At 33.7% G+C, this 18,945-nt stretch overlaps 1 protein-coding gene across 1 annotated transcript; it reads right to left on the reverse strand.

Annotated features, from left to right (window-relative positions):
• Positions 1-522: 522 nt before the first annotated feature.
• LOC114730963 (TMV resistance protein N-like) lies at positions 523-17,468 on the reverse strand. Its single transcript, XM_028918077.1, has 6 exons — positions 17,404-17,468; positions 2,601-2,689; positions 2,263-2,406; positions 1,667-2,161; positions 693-1,515; positions 523-537 (listed from the first exon to the last, which is right to left on the reverse strand). The coding sequence occupies exons 1-6, from the start codon at positions 17,437-17,439 to the stop codon at positions 523-525; spliced, it is 1,602 nt and encodes a 533-aa protein (XP_028773910.1). The 5' UTR covers positions 17,440-17,468.
• Positions 17,469-18,945: the final 1,477 nt, after the last annotated feature.

The following is an 18,945-nucleotide window of genomic DNA, read 5'->3' on the forward strand; positions in this document are numbered from 1 at the left end:
TACATCATCCTTATCATATTCTATCTCAGAACTAATAGAAAGTTTAAGAGTTTAAGCTTAAAATTACACCTAACATATTTAGGATCAAATTCAAGAATATATTTTTATGACCAAATTCAATATAACACCTAGCGTAGTGAATATATTTAATATAAGACCCAATATATTTTGAAATTTTTTTTTATTTTTTAATTATAAAACTAAAATTTTAAGCTTAAAAAATCACACCCAATAAAAAAACTTTGCTTTGCTCCAACCAATTTTAGTCAAAGAAAGGAGTTTTTTTTTTTAAATGGTCTATTTGGGCAGATATTGACACTTATCGAAGAATTTAATGAATAAACAAATAACTTTAAGAAAATACATCACAAGGAAAAAAAATATGAACTATTAAGAGAATAAAGAATATAACCAAAAAAATAATGTATTACCTGGTCATTGTGGAAAAAGTGATAAATGTCCTCGTGCCTCCATAGTTGAACATGTGTTTTATGACCAGAGAATAATTGTTGGCTTGAAATTTCAAGGCCCGTTTCCCTCAAAAGATCATGCATCTCAATGAAATCATTATGATCATTAAATGAAATGAGGGATTTTTCTCTTAGAACACTTATCTCAATATGCATAGAAGAACAATATAATTGTCTCAATAGGTTCAAAGAAATATGAACTCCTTGCTTGATTAAGAATGCCAGGTCAAGAAACACATTTTGCTGTTTGTCATCAAGTCCATCGAAACTCAACTTTAGAACATCAACAATGTCCTTGGGTGGAGCTTGACTTAGTTTTTCCAGAGCACTTTCCCACTCTTCTTTTTGTCTACCATAGAGGAAGCAACCCAGCACTACTAGGGCTAACGGGTTTCCGTGACAATATTTCACTACTGATTTTGATAACTCCATGTAACCTTTAGATGGCTCATGTCGCTTGAATGCTTTCAAACTGAAGAGATGAAAAGCATCTTCAAAATCCAAATCCGGAACATGATATGTTGAGAATGTCGCAGAAGCATTCTTCAGCACTTGCATGTCCCTTGATGTGATAATAATTCTACTTCCTTCTCCAAACCAATCAAGTACCCTGGTTAAATCTGCCGCTACTGTTGAATTGTCTACATCATCAAGTATAAGAAGAATTTTTTTTCTCTGAAGCCTATTTTTCACAAAAGTGGATTTTATGTCATAGATGCTAATATCCTCATCTTTTAATAATTCTTTAAGGTAATTCTTCTGCAGCTCATCCAAACTAATTCTTTTTAATTGCTTTTTGACATTTTCAATAAAGGAGAAAGCATCAAATTGAGCTTTCAACTCTTGAAATATAGCTTTAGCAAGTGTGGTCTTACCAGCACCACCCATACCCCATATTCCCACAATGCGAGCCTCAGTCAGAAGCCTTTGAATGTTTTCAATATGTCGAGCAATACCAATGAGTCCTTCAAGATGAGATGATGACGCATAGCTCAACTTCCTCAAAATATCCTTGACAATCTCTTCAATAAGTTTGAATTCAGGTCTAGCACAAATGGCAATCAAAAGAAAATGGGTATTTAATAGTGAGAAAATAGGAATAGAAATAAAAATAACAACAATAATTTGCTGGGATTCTAAAAATTAATTAAATAAATCCCCCAAATCAACAACAAAAGGAACATTTTTGAAGTCACCTCGTGCTGTGGGGATCCCATCCAGAGAGACTTGTGGATTGGAATAAAGCATTACTCCACTTTTGTAATTTTTGTTGGTTGTCTTTAAATCTTTGCTTCAATACATTAAATCCTTTTCCAAAATTCCCGTTTTGTTTGCGCACGTCTGAAGGATCTACATTATAGAAAATAGGTATAGCAATCCTTCCAAATTTACGCTTGCATTCTAATATATGAACAAGCTCATCCAGACACCAAGTTGAAGAAGCATAATGATAAGAGAAAATAATCACAGATATTTTTGATTCCTCTATTGTTCTTAGAAGAACCGGTGAGATTGGTTCTCCTTTTCGAAGTTCATGATCCATAAAAGTGTGAATGCCCGCATTTTGTAGCCTTCTGTAAAGAGAACTTGCAAAATTGTGGCGAGTGTCTTCTCCTCTAAAGCTAAGGAACACATCATACTTGGTAGCAGGAGGAGAAACCGTTTGAGTTAAAATAATATTGTCTTCAGAGCTACAAAAAGAAACAAACAGTGAATAGATATTGCGTTATGTGTAGGAGCAAATCAAACAATAAAATAAAGAGTGTGAGGTTATTTAGAAGAAGGCAGCTACCAAGCATCAATACCAACAAGTTGGTTACAATTACGCGAACGAGAGATGAGTCTGATAGTTTTGGAAATTGATACTCCCAATAGGATCAATAAAGCTTTTTGGAGCATTGAAGCAATGGTTGTGACAGCAGTTTCTAGCTTCAGCCTTCAGCAAGTAAGGTAGCCAGGGATGAGATTATCAACACTAGAAGAAAGAAGAAATTAACAAACTTTGTTGCAATATGTGGCCCGTGAGAAGAAAACACTGAAAATTTTATGGAAATGCTTGCAAAACAGTATATTTTAATAGGACGAAGCAAGTAGAGGAGAAAAAGAAAAGAATTAATGGACAGTATTAACCTGGTGGATGTCAGCTTAATTAGCTCACAAGGTCTAAAACATGTCAGTTTCGAGCTTAATTTGCAGATGTCCTCCTCTTCAATCAAGTTCTTCAAAGGAATTTAACGAATAATTAATAATCAAATGTAATGAAGTTTTCTGGGATTAACACAGACACTAGGGAAAGCACTGGTAAAACTAGAGACAAGTGGGATCAAGCAAGTGGATTATGAAAAAAAAAAAAGAAGAAGAGAGAATATGCCCTGTTGGTTTATAGCGATGCCTTTTCTTAAGCATAACAACGAAATGGGGAGTGATTAGGATGAAAGAAAGAACAGGTACTTTGCTTTTGATTTTATAATATAATAAATAAATCAACTGTTTACTTTGGTCAATAGATCTACGACTGTAAACCAGCCAAGGAGGAGAATCAATCAACAGCTAGCACTAGGAGAAGAAAACAGAAAATCTTTTGCAGAATTTTTCTATGAAAATTGCCCGCCCCGGGGGGGAATGCAGGGAAAATAGTAGAAGGATAATGGATCTATGCGATAAAGCAAGTAAAAGAGAAGAAATGAACCTGGACGGATGTGGAGGGAAGCGAAAGAAATAGCTCTCATAAAATGGCAGCTTCAGAACTCGCAAACTTTGCTTTCTCTTGAAACAAGCTCTTCAGTTTTGATTCAGGGATCACCAAATGCCTCACTCACATGTATTTGTCTCCGTGTTTCAGAGGCTCTTATGCCAGTTTCCGGGAAGCTCGCGTGTTGATGGTTTGGTTCTTGATTAACGTGCTAAAAAGATCAAACAAAAATATTTAGCAAGTGGGAACAAGTTGCTGAACGATCAATATATAGCAACTTGATGGAGAGTAACGATTGATGTTAAAATGAAGGGCATATATTTATGGATGGAATAATAGTGCGAAAGAAAGAGTTCATCATCGGGCCAACTTTAACTTATCAGTCAAGTCCACATAGCAACTTTACTGATTTATTTGATTTTTTATTTTTATTTTTACCAACAACTTGATTTATTTTAAAAGAAGCAGAGCTACAGTGAGTAAAAGTACACGCGTTGATGGCGTATTAGCCAGGCCATGTGTTAGTGGTTTTTTTCTTTGAAAAGAAGTTGGACTGAATAAATTCATCTGTATTGATATTTTTTGTTTGTTTGGGGGAAAACAAAACCGTAAAAATTCTAGGAAAATACTGGTAAAATTGGCGATAGGTGGGATTAAGCAAATGGATCATGAGAAAAGAGAATAAGCCCTGCCGGGGTTGCCTTTTTCACGCATGACAACGAAATGGGGAGTGATTAAGGCGAACACAAGAAGCATTTCACTTTTTCAAATAAAATAAATAAATCAGTTTGTTTACTTCATTAAGAAAAATATGAATAAATAAATGAAGAGCTTAATCAATAGATCAAGTGCGTCCATATCTTTGAAGGTTTTAGGACTTTGTTTTTCCAGAAGTTGAAGTGTAAAAGAAATTCAAATGTTTAAGTTTTATTTGATGTATGACACTAAGGGAGCCAAGGAGGAGATTGAATTAGCAGCACTAGGAAAAGAAATAAAACAACAGATCTTTTGCAGGCAGAAGAATAGAAGGATGATGGATTCATGGGACAGTGCAATTAAAAGAGAAGAGAGAACCTGAATGTGAAGGGAAGCGCCAAAGAAATAGCTCATAAGCAAAGCTCGGTCTCAAAAATGGCAGCTTTCAGAATTTGCAGATCAGAATTGCTTTCTCTTCAAACAAGTAGTTCAGATACGGAGATCAACAAATGCCTCGATTCCTAGCATATTTATGTCTTGCTTTAGCCTTCCTAATCAACCAGTCAAGTCATCCCGCGTTTGTCACTTTTCTCTCTCCCCTTCTTTTTCCCTCCTTTCCTTTTCCAGTCAAGTGGGACGAAGTTGGGACGAAGTTGTGGGACAATTAATAGTAATCTATAGAATACCAGGTGAGTATACGAGAGGAAGGAGTCTTTTTGAAGTAGCTTATGGACTGTTGGGATAATAGATCTGTTTGGATTAGTAGTAGAAAAAATAGTTTATTTTTAATCTGATTTTTAAAAAAAATAAGATTGAGTAAAAATTAAATTGAGTAAGATGAATTGTGTTTGGAATGGAGTTTTTAAAAGTTAGTTTATAAAAATTAGATTGGGTAAAAGATTATTTGGATTATGATTGAATAAAAATAAGTTTGTTTGTAAAATTACCAAAATAAGTATGAGTTTTAATAAATAATAAAACATGATAAAAAAATAAATTTACATAATACAATAAATTTAAATTAATTTAACATAAAAAGGTAAAATTTAATGGTGGAAGGCTGAGTCAACAAGCCAAGTCCTGTCGCGTTTGTCACTTTTGCGGATTGCGGTGTTGCTTCCTTGTATCATCATTTGGCCAAATATTTCGAAACTGGGACGAAGTTGCAAGACAGCTAAACTTTACTTATTCATTTCATGTTTTTTTATCAACAACAACTTTATTTATTTTAAAACTAGTTATAGGAAATAAAAGTACGCGTGTTAAAGTTGCTTTAATGGTTTTTGGTGCTTTAATTTCTTTATTACTTCTTCCACAAAGAAATTTCCAAGCTTTTGCTCTTGGGGCCGACATAGCGTTACGTTCTTTATGCGCACCGCACTGTTTGACGATTGTACAAATGCATATTTTGGAGGCTCTAATATCCCACCTCATTCCAATTTTTATTGTAATACCACAACCTTCTTATTCTCTGTCCCGTATTAAATGTAAGGAGTACATATCTAATTTTAATTTTAACAGATTAAAAAAAATTAGTTTAGATAATTATTTGTGAAAAAAATATTCTTAATATATGTAATCCATATGTAAATTTTTCTAAAATAGATTTTATATAATTGTAGTAATTTCGTATTCCACACCTTAGAATAAGAACATGTGGAATGCTTATATTGTTTCTCTCATTTTTGCTCTGTTTTAACATATTAATAGAGTTATAATTCTTCTGTTGCAAACTACTATTGCCATGTAACACCGCAAAAAACAAAAGAAAAAAAAACTGCTCACACAAAAATCACTTCAAAAGAAAGAAGTAGAGATAGAATTGTAGCAAATTTTCTGTTTCTTTTTTTTTTTTTTTTGTGTAAAGAAGTTAAAAGGATTTACACAAAACAGAGGGAGCATTATTTACCAACATCTCTTTCTTCTTTGAGAGCTCTCAAGGTATTGGGGATGATTGTTTCCTTTGGTGCTTCATTTAATGGTGTTCTTTGAAAATCTATCTTTTTGGCAAAAAGTTCCTTTTTTGTCGCATATTTATGGGCTTTGATATGGCCAAGAAACAGAGTAAACCACACTCAGTTATGATTTTGCTAGTTGAGTTAAAACAAAACCTTTATGTTTTTCTCCATGTTGAATCGTGCATACAAAAGCAAGTCATTTTGGTATGTACCATGTGATATTTTTTAAAGGAAGCCATTCAAGTGTTTCGATCATGGATTTTAAGTCTTCATACTCTTAATGCTTGGCATTTTGTTATTGATTATTATTTTAATATCCTTTTTATCTATTTTGTTTGCTTGTGCTTAGCAACGTAGAGCAATATTTATTTCCAACATGACAGTTATGAATTCGAATTTGTTCAGGAAACTCATATTGATGGCAATCCCAAACTTCTAGATGACTCTCGAATTTTATCTACAATTACTAAAAGAGTTTTATTGAGACAATCGATCCTACATCATCCAGTAAGTAATAATTGTCTTGTTTTTGGCTAAACAGGCATTATTTATATATTGTATTCATATTTTTACTTTTGATGATGTCGTTGGAATATTAGATTGGTCACGACATCCTCTTTTAATTAACTTAAAATGTATTTTGGCAATTATGAGCGAATTACACTTGATATTTAGCGTGAAAGGTTTCCTAGAAAGATTATAGAATTAGTAGTGATTTATTATTATTTTTCCATCTAAATAGTTCTGATCAAATTTTTTAAGCCTATAATTAGCATGAGCTACTTTCCTAGAGATCATAGTGTTAACCTTATGCCATGCAAGTGGAAGTCACGTTCTTATTTTCCGTTGTTGTGAATCATACAGAGAAAGCGCTTTAAGCTTTGAAGATGTAACCAAAGAAAAGGAAACTTGTCGATCGCTGGGCCTTAAAAAGTCGCAAGATAGGGTTAGTTGATGAAGATGGCATTTTCTTGTTCCGTTCCATTACTTTTTGTCACGGGTATATACATATATATTGTAAAATTCTCTCGAACTGAAAAGAGATTTTTTACTAATCTGCTGTTTATATTGTGTAATGTGGCATTGAAGGTATAATGTTTATGAAAATGTCGTAAACTTCATGGCTCCTAAGTCCCGGAATCTTCCACATATGGTTCCTAAACTTTTTGGAGATTTGTTCGCGTTAAAGTCACAGAGATCATCTACTGTGACAGCATAATCATGCACTTAGAAAACAGATAATGACATCAAGTGTTGTGTAGTAACTTGTCATAATATATTTGTACTTATTTAACCAGCATTATATTGTTTATTGAGGAATTTTATTTTTCTCCTTAAAAGGCAAAAATTTAGTATAGTGGTGAGGATTGTTAGTTTACAGAAGGTTTTAGTTTCAAATCTTCTCTGTTCTTAATGTATTTATCTTCTCATGGATAGCATATATTTTCATAACCAATATGTTCAGCTAAGGCAGAGTGATCCATTACCTTCATACTGAATAGCAATTCCATTGTGTGAGATGATGTAGTGACTTAGATAAGTCTTATTTAAGATGCATACATTAATAGCAAGTGATTATTTTCCCCCTCCTTTTTACATGATTGATACTTTAAGTTTACATCAAATTTCATGTTAATTTCTTACGTTTTTAAGTATACTTTTAGTTTTTTAATTTTAACATCGCAAATTTAAGATTAAATTAAAATTTGATGCAGATTTAATAAAGGACTAAGCATACATGTGATACTTTTTTTTATTAAATCTTTATGTAACTAGGATAAATTCAGTAATTTAGTGAAAAGATTGGTGTTATTACCTATGTCATGAACTTGGAAAGATTGATCGACCCTGTAAATAAAATCAATGTAAACAGGAACTTTTGTCAATTAACTGCTAGTCCTAGTGCTACTTGTACCACATTTTCAAAACTTAATAACTATTTCAAAGTAAATTAATAAATCACACCTAACACAAATGCATGCCCCAAACAATTTTAGTCATATTTAAAAAAAGGAGTTTTTTTAATGGTCAAGTCTAACTGAAAAATTTTCAACATGCAAACAAATAAACTAAGGAACTTCAAGTTAAATATTGAGACTAACTGGAAATTTTAACGAATAAACAAATATTAAGAGCATAAAATATAGAATAATTATAAAAAAAACTATTACCTTGTCGCTGTCGAAAAATGAGAGGTATCATTGTGCTTCCATTAACAGAGAGAAGTTATAAGAGTAAGAGATAAGAAAAATTAATTAAAATCTTTCAACCCTACTTCATTTTCATAAAAAATCAAGCTTATTAAATTTTTCACTCTCCCATTATCATTCAACCAGACAAAGTTAATGAATAAAGACATGTGGTTTTTGCTGTAAAAAAATAATGACATTTCATGAAGTGAACAACTTATTGTAATAAAATATGAGTTATGGTAACACTTTTTGTTATAGTTTAATTTAGTAAAATCCCAAGGAAATTGCTTTGCAATAGAAAATTATTTCTCCACTTATTTTTAAATAAGTTATACAACGCAGAAAATAACGAACGATAGAACAATTATTGAAGAGAAACATTAAGATTAATAATTTTTAGAGTGTTTTCTAAAGTTGTGAGGGGCGCTCAATAAATCACACTTCAAAAAAAAATATCTTTGATGTCACATAATGTGAAGGGAAATTTTTTACTAAATCTCAAGTGAGAAAACCAAGTATAAATAGATTTTTTTTACCAAAAAAAAGTGTAAATGACCACAGTGCCAATTAACCACGTTGATCAACTTGGAATGATTGACGGTGGACGATCAAACAAATATCTTTTATTTTAATGTTGATGGTGGACGATCAAACAAATATCTTTTATTTTAATGTAGTTTACAATTTAAATATTATAACATTTTACCATTTACAAGTTGAGTTAATTCATAAGTAATCATTCTACTTTCTTATAATAAAATTGCTTAGTAAGGAAATTGTTTGTCATGCTAGTTATTATACTCACATCGCATGGAGAGTAACACACACAACAGGTGCAGTTATTGTGAAGCCAAAATAAGATTAACAATTTTTATGTTATAAAGCTGTGAGGAGGCCCTTCATACATGAATTACATATTAAAAAAAAACAGAAAAATTAATATTTCATAAAAACATAATATTAATATGTAATAAAAAATAAATGAGACTAATAATTTTATGACCTGAAAACTTTAAGTGATAATTAATATCAAAAGTAGTACTTCATAAAGCGAACAACTAAGTCATAACCATAGTAGTCACTGTTAAAAAGAAAACCAGGACCTTGTAGTGTCCTCTCCACGTAGTTATAATAGACTGTGAAATAATGATGACGTAAAGGGGATAGTGGGGAAGAGAGTTGTACTCCTGAGAGAGGCTAAATCCTCGTTTTGCAATCTTTATGAAGTGATTTGAAAAAATTTTGAAACTTGAGGGATGCAGCTGCAACCTGCATTATTATTCCCAATACTATCACCCTCTTTTAATGTAAGTCGAATCAATAGTGACCAGCGAGGGATGGTGTTGGGAATAAGTAGTGTTGTTAACAATGTATCGTCCATCTTACTATCATCCTCATCGGCCTCTTCTTGTTCATCTTCTATCAATAATAATGTCATCTCTACTGCTTGATCACCTTTACTACTCATTTCTTTTTTATTCTCACTAATCATTTCTCTATCATCCTCATCCTCTTCTTTATCATCTTCCACACCCCTTTCGCCTCTATCACCCCTAACGCTCACATAAATAATAGAGTAGACATTTTTGAAGTAATCATGCCCAAACTCAATTGGACTTTCAAACCATTCAACTGTCCTCAAAAAAGAAAGTAAAGTCGCCAAACTTTGTATTCCCATTGTCATGACTTCTGCCGTCTCTTTCAATGGCATTGTCACATGCTTAAATCTAACGCCACACACCATCTTGCCGCACACCATCACCTTCATTGTCACTTTATTGAATGTCAAATCGACAAGATCCAAATAATTGTACATAATTACTAACCCTGATGAACTTCTCCCTTTCATACTGCCCCCGACATTTATCTGCTTCAACCCAGAATCATCTATATGTAAATACACATCCTGTTTCGGGACAGTTGAAAAATGGATTTCACCCAAATTCATGCAACCGTTAAGAATCATATGTTCAATCATAGGGGCTTGAGACAAATCTGGTAGTGCCCTGAGATTTTTTGAATACCGTAGATCTATTTCCTTTAGATTTGGAAATTGCTGGGGGGAAAAAAACAAGCAGTAGTGTTTAAATAAATTACATAACTACGCGCACGTACAATTTACTCAACAATTTTTCTCATGCCCATTACAAGAACAGTTGGACTCCCCGTAGATAGTACAATTACTACTATCATCAATTTAAAGATAGCAATAAAGCAAACATTTGCATTGTGAATTCCTTTAGTCACTGTTTCTTAGAATCACAACAACAAAAAATTATGACACATGAGAAACTACACGTACCTGATCCCAAAGCTGTTGGATATTACTGTTAGGCAAATTAAGTTAATGAGATTCCAGCACAAAATTGTAATGGCACAGCTGGCAGTGGATATTCTTCCCAACTAAAAAACCTTAATTCTTTAGAAAGATAATCCGACGGTTCACAAATATTCAACTTTGAAGGCTTTCATTGATCTGACTTGTAAACTTGAAGGGACATTAAATAATGCATCCTTCGAAAATGACTAGCCATCAATGTGATGCTTTCTATCTTGCTTGCATCCAAGGACATGCATCGAATTGCCTCAATCGCCTGGTAATAATATCAAATCGAAGGAAACACAATTATCATTACCTAAAAAATGACCATAAACACCATATAACAATTAAATATATCAAGTTTTATCCAAATTAACACCGCTATATCCATTTTATTCAAAATTCCTTACAATTCATGTTTTTCCCGTAATGTATGAATTTCTCAACAATCATAAATACCCAGACACATTGATGCGTATACCTATATGCATGTGCAGATATTTAGAATATAACTATAAAAGCAAAAAATTATTATATTTATTTTCCCATTGTACTTCAAATTACGGTAAATTATGCTCACAAAAGCGTATGCACATATCACTTAATGAAAATTTTTTATACACTAATTTTGTCTTTTAGAACAACACATCACGAAAGACCCAGCTAATTTTAAATTTTTTTTGTTGTTGCCGTTACCAGCTAATTTTAAATTATAGTTCTTCTGAATATTACTAATTGTTATTGCAATCCTGTTTATCTTCTTCATGTCTAATGATGAGCATTGAATTGCCTCAGCCGCCTACTGATGAAATTATGGGGAAAAAATCGGCAATATGAAAAAGGTGATCAAATAATAAATAGAACAATTAAATATGTTTCTTTTAGGAATTTCTTTTTTTTTAAATAACTTCTTTTAGGAAATTCTAAATGAATATACCTTTGTGCACTTTATTCATACAACTCATTTTATCTTACAATAAATAAATTGGACAAAACAAATGCACACAGGCTCGCGGGGACAACCATACGAACATGCTTAAATTCTTAAAACTAATGTATATAAAACCGCCCGGTAATATATAAAATTCTTTTTTAAAAAAATTATGTTTAAATTTCATAATTTGTACGTTTGGCAATATTACTAAATTTTTATCAAGAAAATGCGTGAGCATGCATGTGCGGTGTAAGCATACACGCAATCACTTTCATACAACATCAATTTTTGCTACTGCTATCAATTAATATAAAAAATGTCAATTTTCGTGGATAATTTTATAAGTTATCAAGGATCGTTCACGCTCTAAATTTAAAAATACATCTTACACATCCTAATCATATTCTGTGTCAGAACTAATAGAAAGTTTAAAAGTTTCAGCTTAAAATTACACCTAATATATTGAGGACCAAATTCAATAATATATTTTTATGACCAAATTCAATATAACATCTAGCGTAGTGAATATATTTCATATAAGACCCAATATATTTTGATTAGTTTTTTTTAATTTTTAATTATAAAACTAAAATTTTAAGTTTAAAAAATCACACCCAATAAAAAGACTTTGCTTTGCTCCAACGAATTTTAGTCAAAGAAAGAAGTTTTTTTTTTTTTTAAAAAAAAGGTCTATTTGGACAGATATTGAAACTTATCGAAGAATTTAATGCATAAACAAATAACTTTAAGAAAACACATCACAAGGAAAAGAAATATTAACTATTAAGAAAATAAAGAATATAACTAAAATAAAGTATTACCTGGTCATTGTGGAAAAAATGGTAAATGTTCTCATGCCTCCATAGTCGAACATGTGTTTTACACCAGAGAACAATTGTTGGCTTGAAATTTCAAGGCCCATTTCCCTCAGAAGATCATGCATCTAAATGAAATCATTATGATCATTAAATGAAATGAGGGACTTTTCTCCTAGAACACTTATCTCAACATGCATAGAAGAGCAATATAATTGTCTCAATAGGTTCAAAGAAATATGAACTCCTTGCTTGATTAAGAATGCCAGGTCAAGAAACACATTTTGCTATTTGTCATCAAGTCCATCGAAACTCAACTTCAGAACATCAACAATGTCCTTGGGTGGAGCTTGAGTTGCTTTTTCCAGAGCACTTTCCCACTCTTCTTTTTGTCTGCCATAGAGGAACCAACCCAACACTACTAGGGCTAACGAGTTTCCGTGACAATATTTCACTACTGATTTTGATAGCTCCATATAACCTTTAGATGGCTCATCTCGCCTAAATGCTTTCAAATTGAAGAGATGAAAAGTATCTTCAAAATCCAAATCCGGAACATGATATGTTGAAAATGTCGCAGAAGCATTCTTCAGCACTTGCATGTCTCTTGATGTGATAATAATTCTACTTCCTTCTCCAAACCAATCAAGTACCTTCGTTGAATCTGCCGAGTTGAAAAAGCATAATTCTCAGAGAAAATAATCACAGATATTTCTGATTCCTCTATTGTTCTTTAAAGAATTGGTGAGATTGATTCTCCTTTTCGAAGTTCGTGATCCATAAAAGTATGAATGCCCGGATGTCACTGGTCAGTTGATGGAGGTGGAGAAGCATGAAATGTCTGGAGATGTTACATGTCTGGATATTGCAGCAGTACTAGAAGGCAGACAAAGATCTTGTTTTCTTGCTGTTGGTTCATATGATAAGACAATCTGTATCTTATCTTTGGATCCTCATGATTGTATGCAGATTCTTAGTGTGCAAAGTGTTTCTTCAGCCCCAGAATCTCTTCTGTTTCTTGAAGTCCAGGCATCCACTAGTGCTGAGGATGGTGTAGATCATCCTGCTAGCCTTTTCCTGAATGCTGGTTTACAGAATGGTGTCTTGTTTAGAACTGTCATGGATATGGTTACTGGTCAGCTTTTTGATTCTCGTTCTCGATTCTTGGGATTGAGAGCCCCAAAGCTATTTCCCATCATTGTAAGAGGCAAGTGTGCGATGCTTTGCTTGTCAAGTCCACCCTAGCTTGGTTACATCCACCAAGGACTTTTTCTTTTAACCCCCCCTTTCATATGAAACCCTTGAGTATGCGGCATCATTTTCATCTAATCAATGTGTGGAAGGTGTGTTGCTGCTGTGGCTGGCGAGGCATTGAGGATTTTTACAATTGAAAGGCTTGGGGAAACTTTTAATGAGACAGTAATTCCACTACATTACACACCATGAAAGTTTGTGCTGCAACCCAAAAAAAGGCTTTTGGTTATGATTGAGAGTGATCAAGGAGCCTTCACGGCTAAAGAGCGAGAAGCTGCAAGAAAAGAATGTTTTGAGGCTATTGGAACGGGGGAAAATGAAAATGGTAATGTAGCCCAAATGGAGAATGGTGGTGAGGATGAAGATAAAGATGATCCACTCTCTGATGAGCATTATGGTTATCCGAAAGCTGAATCAGAGAAATGGGCTTCCTGCATCAGAGTTCTTGATCCGAGATCTGGAAATACCGCTTGTCTTTTGGAGCTTCAGGATAATGAAGCTGCATTCAGTGTGTGCACAGTGAATTTCCATGATAAGGAGCATGGAACTCTTGTAGCCGTTGGTACCAGCACCGCCCATGCCCCATATTCCCACAATGCGAGCCTCAGTCAGAAGCCTTTGAATGTTTTTAATATGTCGAGCAATGCCACTGAGTCCTTCAAGATGAGATGATGACGCATAGCTCAACTTCCTCAAAATATCCTTGACAATCTCTTCAATAAGTTTGAATTCAGGTCTAGCACAAATGTCAATCAAAAGAAAACACATATTTAATAGGGAGAAAATAGGAATAGAAATAAAAACAACAACAATACTATAAACATCAACTAAATAAATCCCCCAAACCAACAACAAAAAGAATATTTTTGAAGCCACCTGTTGCTATGGGAATCCCATCCAGAGAGACTTGTGGATTGGAATAAAGCATTTCTCCACTTCTGCATTTTGTTGGTTGTCTTTAAATCTTTGCTTCAATGAATCAAATCCTTTTCCAAAATTCCCATTTCGTTTGCGTATGTCTGAGCAATCTACGTTATAGAAAATAGATATCACAACCCTTCTAAATTTATGCTTGCATTCTAATATATGAACAAGCTCATCCAGACACCAAGTTGAAGAAGCATAATGCTCAGAGAAAATAATCACAAATATTTGTGATTCCTCTATTGTTCTTTAAAGAACTGGTGAGATTGATTCTACTTTTCGAAGTTTGTGATCCGTAAAAGTGTGAATGCCAGCATTTCGAAGTCCTTTGTAAAGATCACTTGCAAAATTGTGGCGAGTGTCTTCTCCTCTAAAGCTAAGGAACACATCATACTTGGTAGCAGGAGGAGAAACCATTTGAGTTAAAATAATATCGTTTTCAGAGCTACAACAAGAAACAAACAGTGAACAGATATTGTGTTATGTGCAGGAGCAAATCAAACAATAAAATAAAGAGTGCGAGTTTATTTAGAAGAAGGTAGCTACCTAGCATCAGTAGCAACAGGTTGGTTACTATTACGCGAACGAGAGATGAGTCTGATAGCTTTGGAAATTGATACTCCCAATAGGATCAATAAAGCTTTTTGGAGCATTGAAGCAATGGTTGTGATAGCAGTTTCTAGCTTCAACCTTCGGCAGGTAAGGTAGCCAGGGACGAGATTATCAACACTAGAAGAAAGAATAAATTAAATTTTTTTGCAATATTTGTCCCGTGTGAAGAAAACACAGAAAATTTTAGGGAAACGCTTGCAAAATGGTATATTATAATAGGATGATGCAAGTGGAAGAGAGAAAAAAAAAAAGAATGAATGGACAGTATTAACCTGGTGGATGTCAGCCTAATTAGCTCACAAGGTCTAAAACATGTCAGTTTCAAGCTTAATTTGCAGACGTCCTCCTCTTCAATCAGGTTCTTCAAACAAATTTAACGAATAATTAATAATTGAATATAAGAAGTTTTCTAGGATTAACACAGACACTAGGGAAAGCACCGGTAAAATCGGAGATGGGTGGGATCAAGCAAGTGGATTATGAAAAAAGAGAGTATGCGCTGTTGGTTTATAGCGATGCCTTTTTTTAAGCATAACTAAATGGGGAGTGATTAGGATGAAAGAAAGAACAGGCACTTTGCTTTTAATTTTATAATATAATAAATAAATCAATTGTTTGCACTTTTCTTCAATTGTTTGCTTTAAAGAAATTGAATAAAATAAATGAAGACTTTGGTCAATAGATCTACGACCATAAAGCAGCTAGGAAGGAGAATCAATCAACAGCTAGCACTAGGAGAAGAAAATAGAAAATCCTTTGCAGATTTTTTCTGCGAAAATTCCCCGCTGGGGGTGGGGGATGCAGGGAAAACAGTAGAAGGATAACGGATCTATGCGATAAAGCGAGGAAAAGAGAAGAAATGAACCTGGACGGATGTGGAGGGAAGCGAAAGAAATAGCTCTCACAAAATGGCAGCTTCAGAACTCACAAACTTTGCTTTCTATTGAAACAAGCCCTTCAGTTCAGATTCAGAGATCACCAAATGCCTCACATGTGTTTGTCTCCGTGTTTCAGAGGCTCTTATTCCAGTTTCTGGGAAGCTCGCCCGTTGATGGTTTGGCTCTTGATTAACATGATAAAAAGATCAAACGAAAATATTTAGCAAGTGGGAGCAAGTTGCGGAAGGATCAACATACAGCAACTTGATGGAGAGTAACGATTGATGCTAAAATGAAGAGCATATATTTATGGATGTAATAATAGTGCGGAAGAAAGAGTTCATCATGGGGCCAACTTACCAGTCAAGTCCACACAACTTTACTAATTTTTTTTTTTTAAAAAAAAAACCACTTGATTTCTTTTAAAAGAAGCAGAGCTACAGTGAGTAAAAGTACACGCGTTGAAGGCATATTAGCCAGGCCGCGTGTTAATGGTTTTAATAAATTCATATGCATTGATATTTTTTGTTTGTTTTCTGTGGGGAAAAAAAATCAAAACCGTAAAAATTCTAGGAAAATACTGGAAAACCAGGAGATCGGTGGGATTAAGCAAATGGATCATGAGAAAAAAGGATACGCCCTGCTGGTTAGGGCCGTTCACGGGACGAATCGAGACCGGGATAGCCCCATCTGGTTCCGTCCCAATAAACAGTAATAGGACAGAAAATCTATCCCGTGTCCCGGCCTGTCCCGGTGTTGTCCTGATTCTAGTCGGGACGGAACCGGGACATGCCGACGTTTTTTTTAAAATTTTTTTAATAAAATCTGATTTTTTTTAGTTATAGTTTTTTGGACTTAGGCCTTATAAAAACATCTTTTTATTTTTTTATTTGGTTGGGCACTCTTAAACAAAAGCCCAAAATATTACATATCATAGTCATTAAAAACTCTACACAAAAGGTTTTAACACAATAAAAACTTGCTAAAAATTCTAATTATCAATAATCTCAAATCATCAACAAATATAAAAACTCTAAATAAATATATCCATAATTCCATATAATAGTCTCAAATCTTAGAAAAATATGAAAAAAATGATATTGTATAAATAGAATAAAAAATTAAAAAAAAAAAAGAACTGGGACGGACCGGGACAGGACGACCCTGTCCTGTGTCCTGTCCTATCCCAGTCCCTTTTTTGTCCCGTCCCAAAAAATTTCAGGACGGGTCTGTTCTATCCCAATAAGACCAAGACGGGCCGGCCTTAAACACCCCTGCTGCTGATTACCTTTTTCACGTATAACAGTGAAATGGGGAGTCATTAAGGCGGACAAAAGAAGCACTTCACTTTTTTAAATAAAATAAATAAATCAGTCGTTTACTTCGCTAAGAAAAATATGAATAAATAAATAAAGAGCTTAATCAATAGATCAAGTGCGTCCATATCTTTGAAGGTTTTAGGACTTTGTTTTTCAGAAGTTGAAGTGTAGAAGAAATTCAAATGTTTAGTTTTACTAGATGTACGACAGTCAGGGAGCTAAGGAGGAGATTGAATCAACAGCACTAGGAGAAGAAATAAAAGAACAGATCTTTTGCAGGCAGAAGAATAGGAGGCTGATGGATTCATGGGACAAAGCGATTAAAAGAGAAGAAAGAACCTGGATGTGGAGGGAAGCGCCAAAGAAATAGCTCATAAGCAAAGCTCGGTCTCAAAAATGGCAGCTTCAGAATTTGCAGATCAGAATTTATCTCAGCCTTCCTAGTCAACAAGTCAAGTCGTGCCGCGCTTGTTACTTTTGTGGATTGCGGTGTTGCTTCCTTGTATCATCATTCGGCCATTTGCTTGATCGGAAGGTGAGGGTGTGTCTCCTTGTCTCTTTTCCTTTCCTTTTCTCTTTATAAATATTTCAAAAGTGGGACGAAGTTGCGAGACAACTAAACTTTACTTATTTATTTCATTTTTTTTATCAACAACAACTTTATTTATTTTAAAAGTACGCATGTTAAAGTTGTTTTAATGGTTTTGGTGCTTTAATTTCTTTATTATTTCTTTTACAAAGAAATTTCCAAGCTTTTTCGCTTGTGGCCGACAGAGCGCTACCTTCATTACGCGCCCCGCACTATCTGACGATTATACAAATGCATATTTTGGAGGCTCTAATATCCCGCCTCGTTCCAAATGTTATTGTAATACCCCAACTTTCTTATTCTCTGTCCCGTATTAAATGTAAGGACTACATATCTAATTTTAATTTTAAGAGATTAGAAAAATTAGTTCAGATAATTAGTAGTATTTATGCAATCAATATGTAAATTCTTCTAAAATAGATTTTATATTATTATAGTAATTTTGTATTCCACGCCTTAGAATGAGAACATGTGGAGTGCTTATATTGTTTCTCTCATTTTTGCTGTGTTGTAGCATACTAATAGAGTTATAATTCTTCTGCTGCAAACTACTATTGCCATGTAACTCCACAAAAAACAAAAGAAAAAAAAAAACTGCGCACACAAAAATCACTTCAAAAGAAAGAAATAGAGATAGAATTGTAGTAAATTTTCTGTTTTCTGTTTTCTTTTTCTTTTTTTTTTTGTGTAAAGAAGTTGAAAGGATTTACACAAAACAGAGGGAGCATTATTTACCAACATCTCTTTCTTCTTTGAGAGCTCTCGAGGTACTGGCCTATTGGGGATGATTGTTTGCTTTGGTGCTTTAATGGTGTTCTTTGAAAATGCATCTTTTTGGCAAAAAGTTCTTTTTTGGTTGCATATTTATGGGCTTTGATATGGCCAAGAAACAGAGTAAACCGCACTCATCGATGATTTTGGTAATTGAGTTAAAACAAAACCTTTATGTTTTTCTTCATGTTCGATCGTGCAAACAAAAGCAAGTCATTTTGGTACGTACAATGTGATATTTTCAAAGGAAGCCATTCAAGTGTTTCGATCACAGATTTTAAGTCTTCATGCTCTTAGTGCTTGGCATTTTGTTATCGATTGTTATTTTAATATCCTTTTTCCCTGTTCTGTTTGCTTGTGCTTAGAACCGTAGAGCAATGTTTATTTCCAACATGATGGTTATGAATTCGAATTTGTTCAGGAAACTCATATTCATGGCGTTCCCGAATTTCTAGATGACTCTGAATTTTATCAGCAATTACTAAAAAAGTTTTTCAAGACAGTCGATCCTACATCATCTG

The sequence above is a fragment of the Neltuma alba genome, unplaced genomic scaffold (assembly GCF_004799145.2).
Source record: "Neltuma alba isolate B1F8T4 unplaced genomic scaffold, ASM479914v2 tig00012791_pilon, whole genome shotgun sequence".
In the NCBI taxonomy this organism is placed as follows: domain Eukaryota; kingdom Viridiplantae; phylum Streptophyta; class Magnoliopsida; order Fabales; family Fabaceae; genus Neltuma; species Neltuma alba.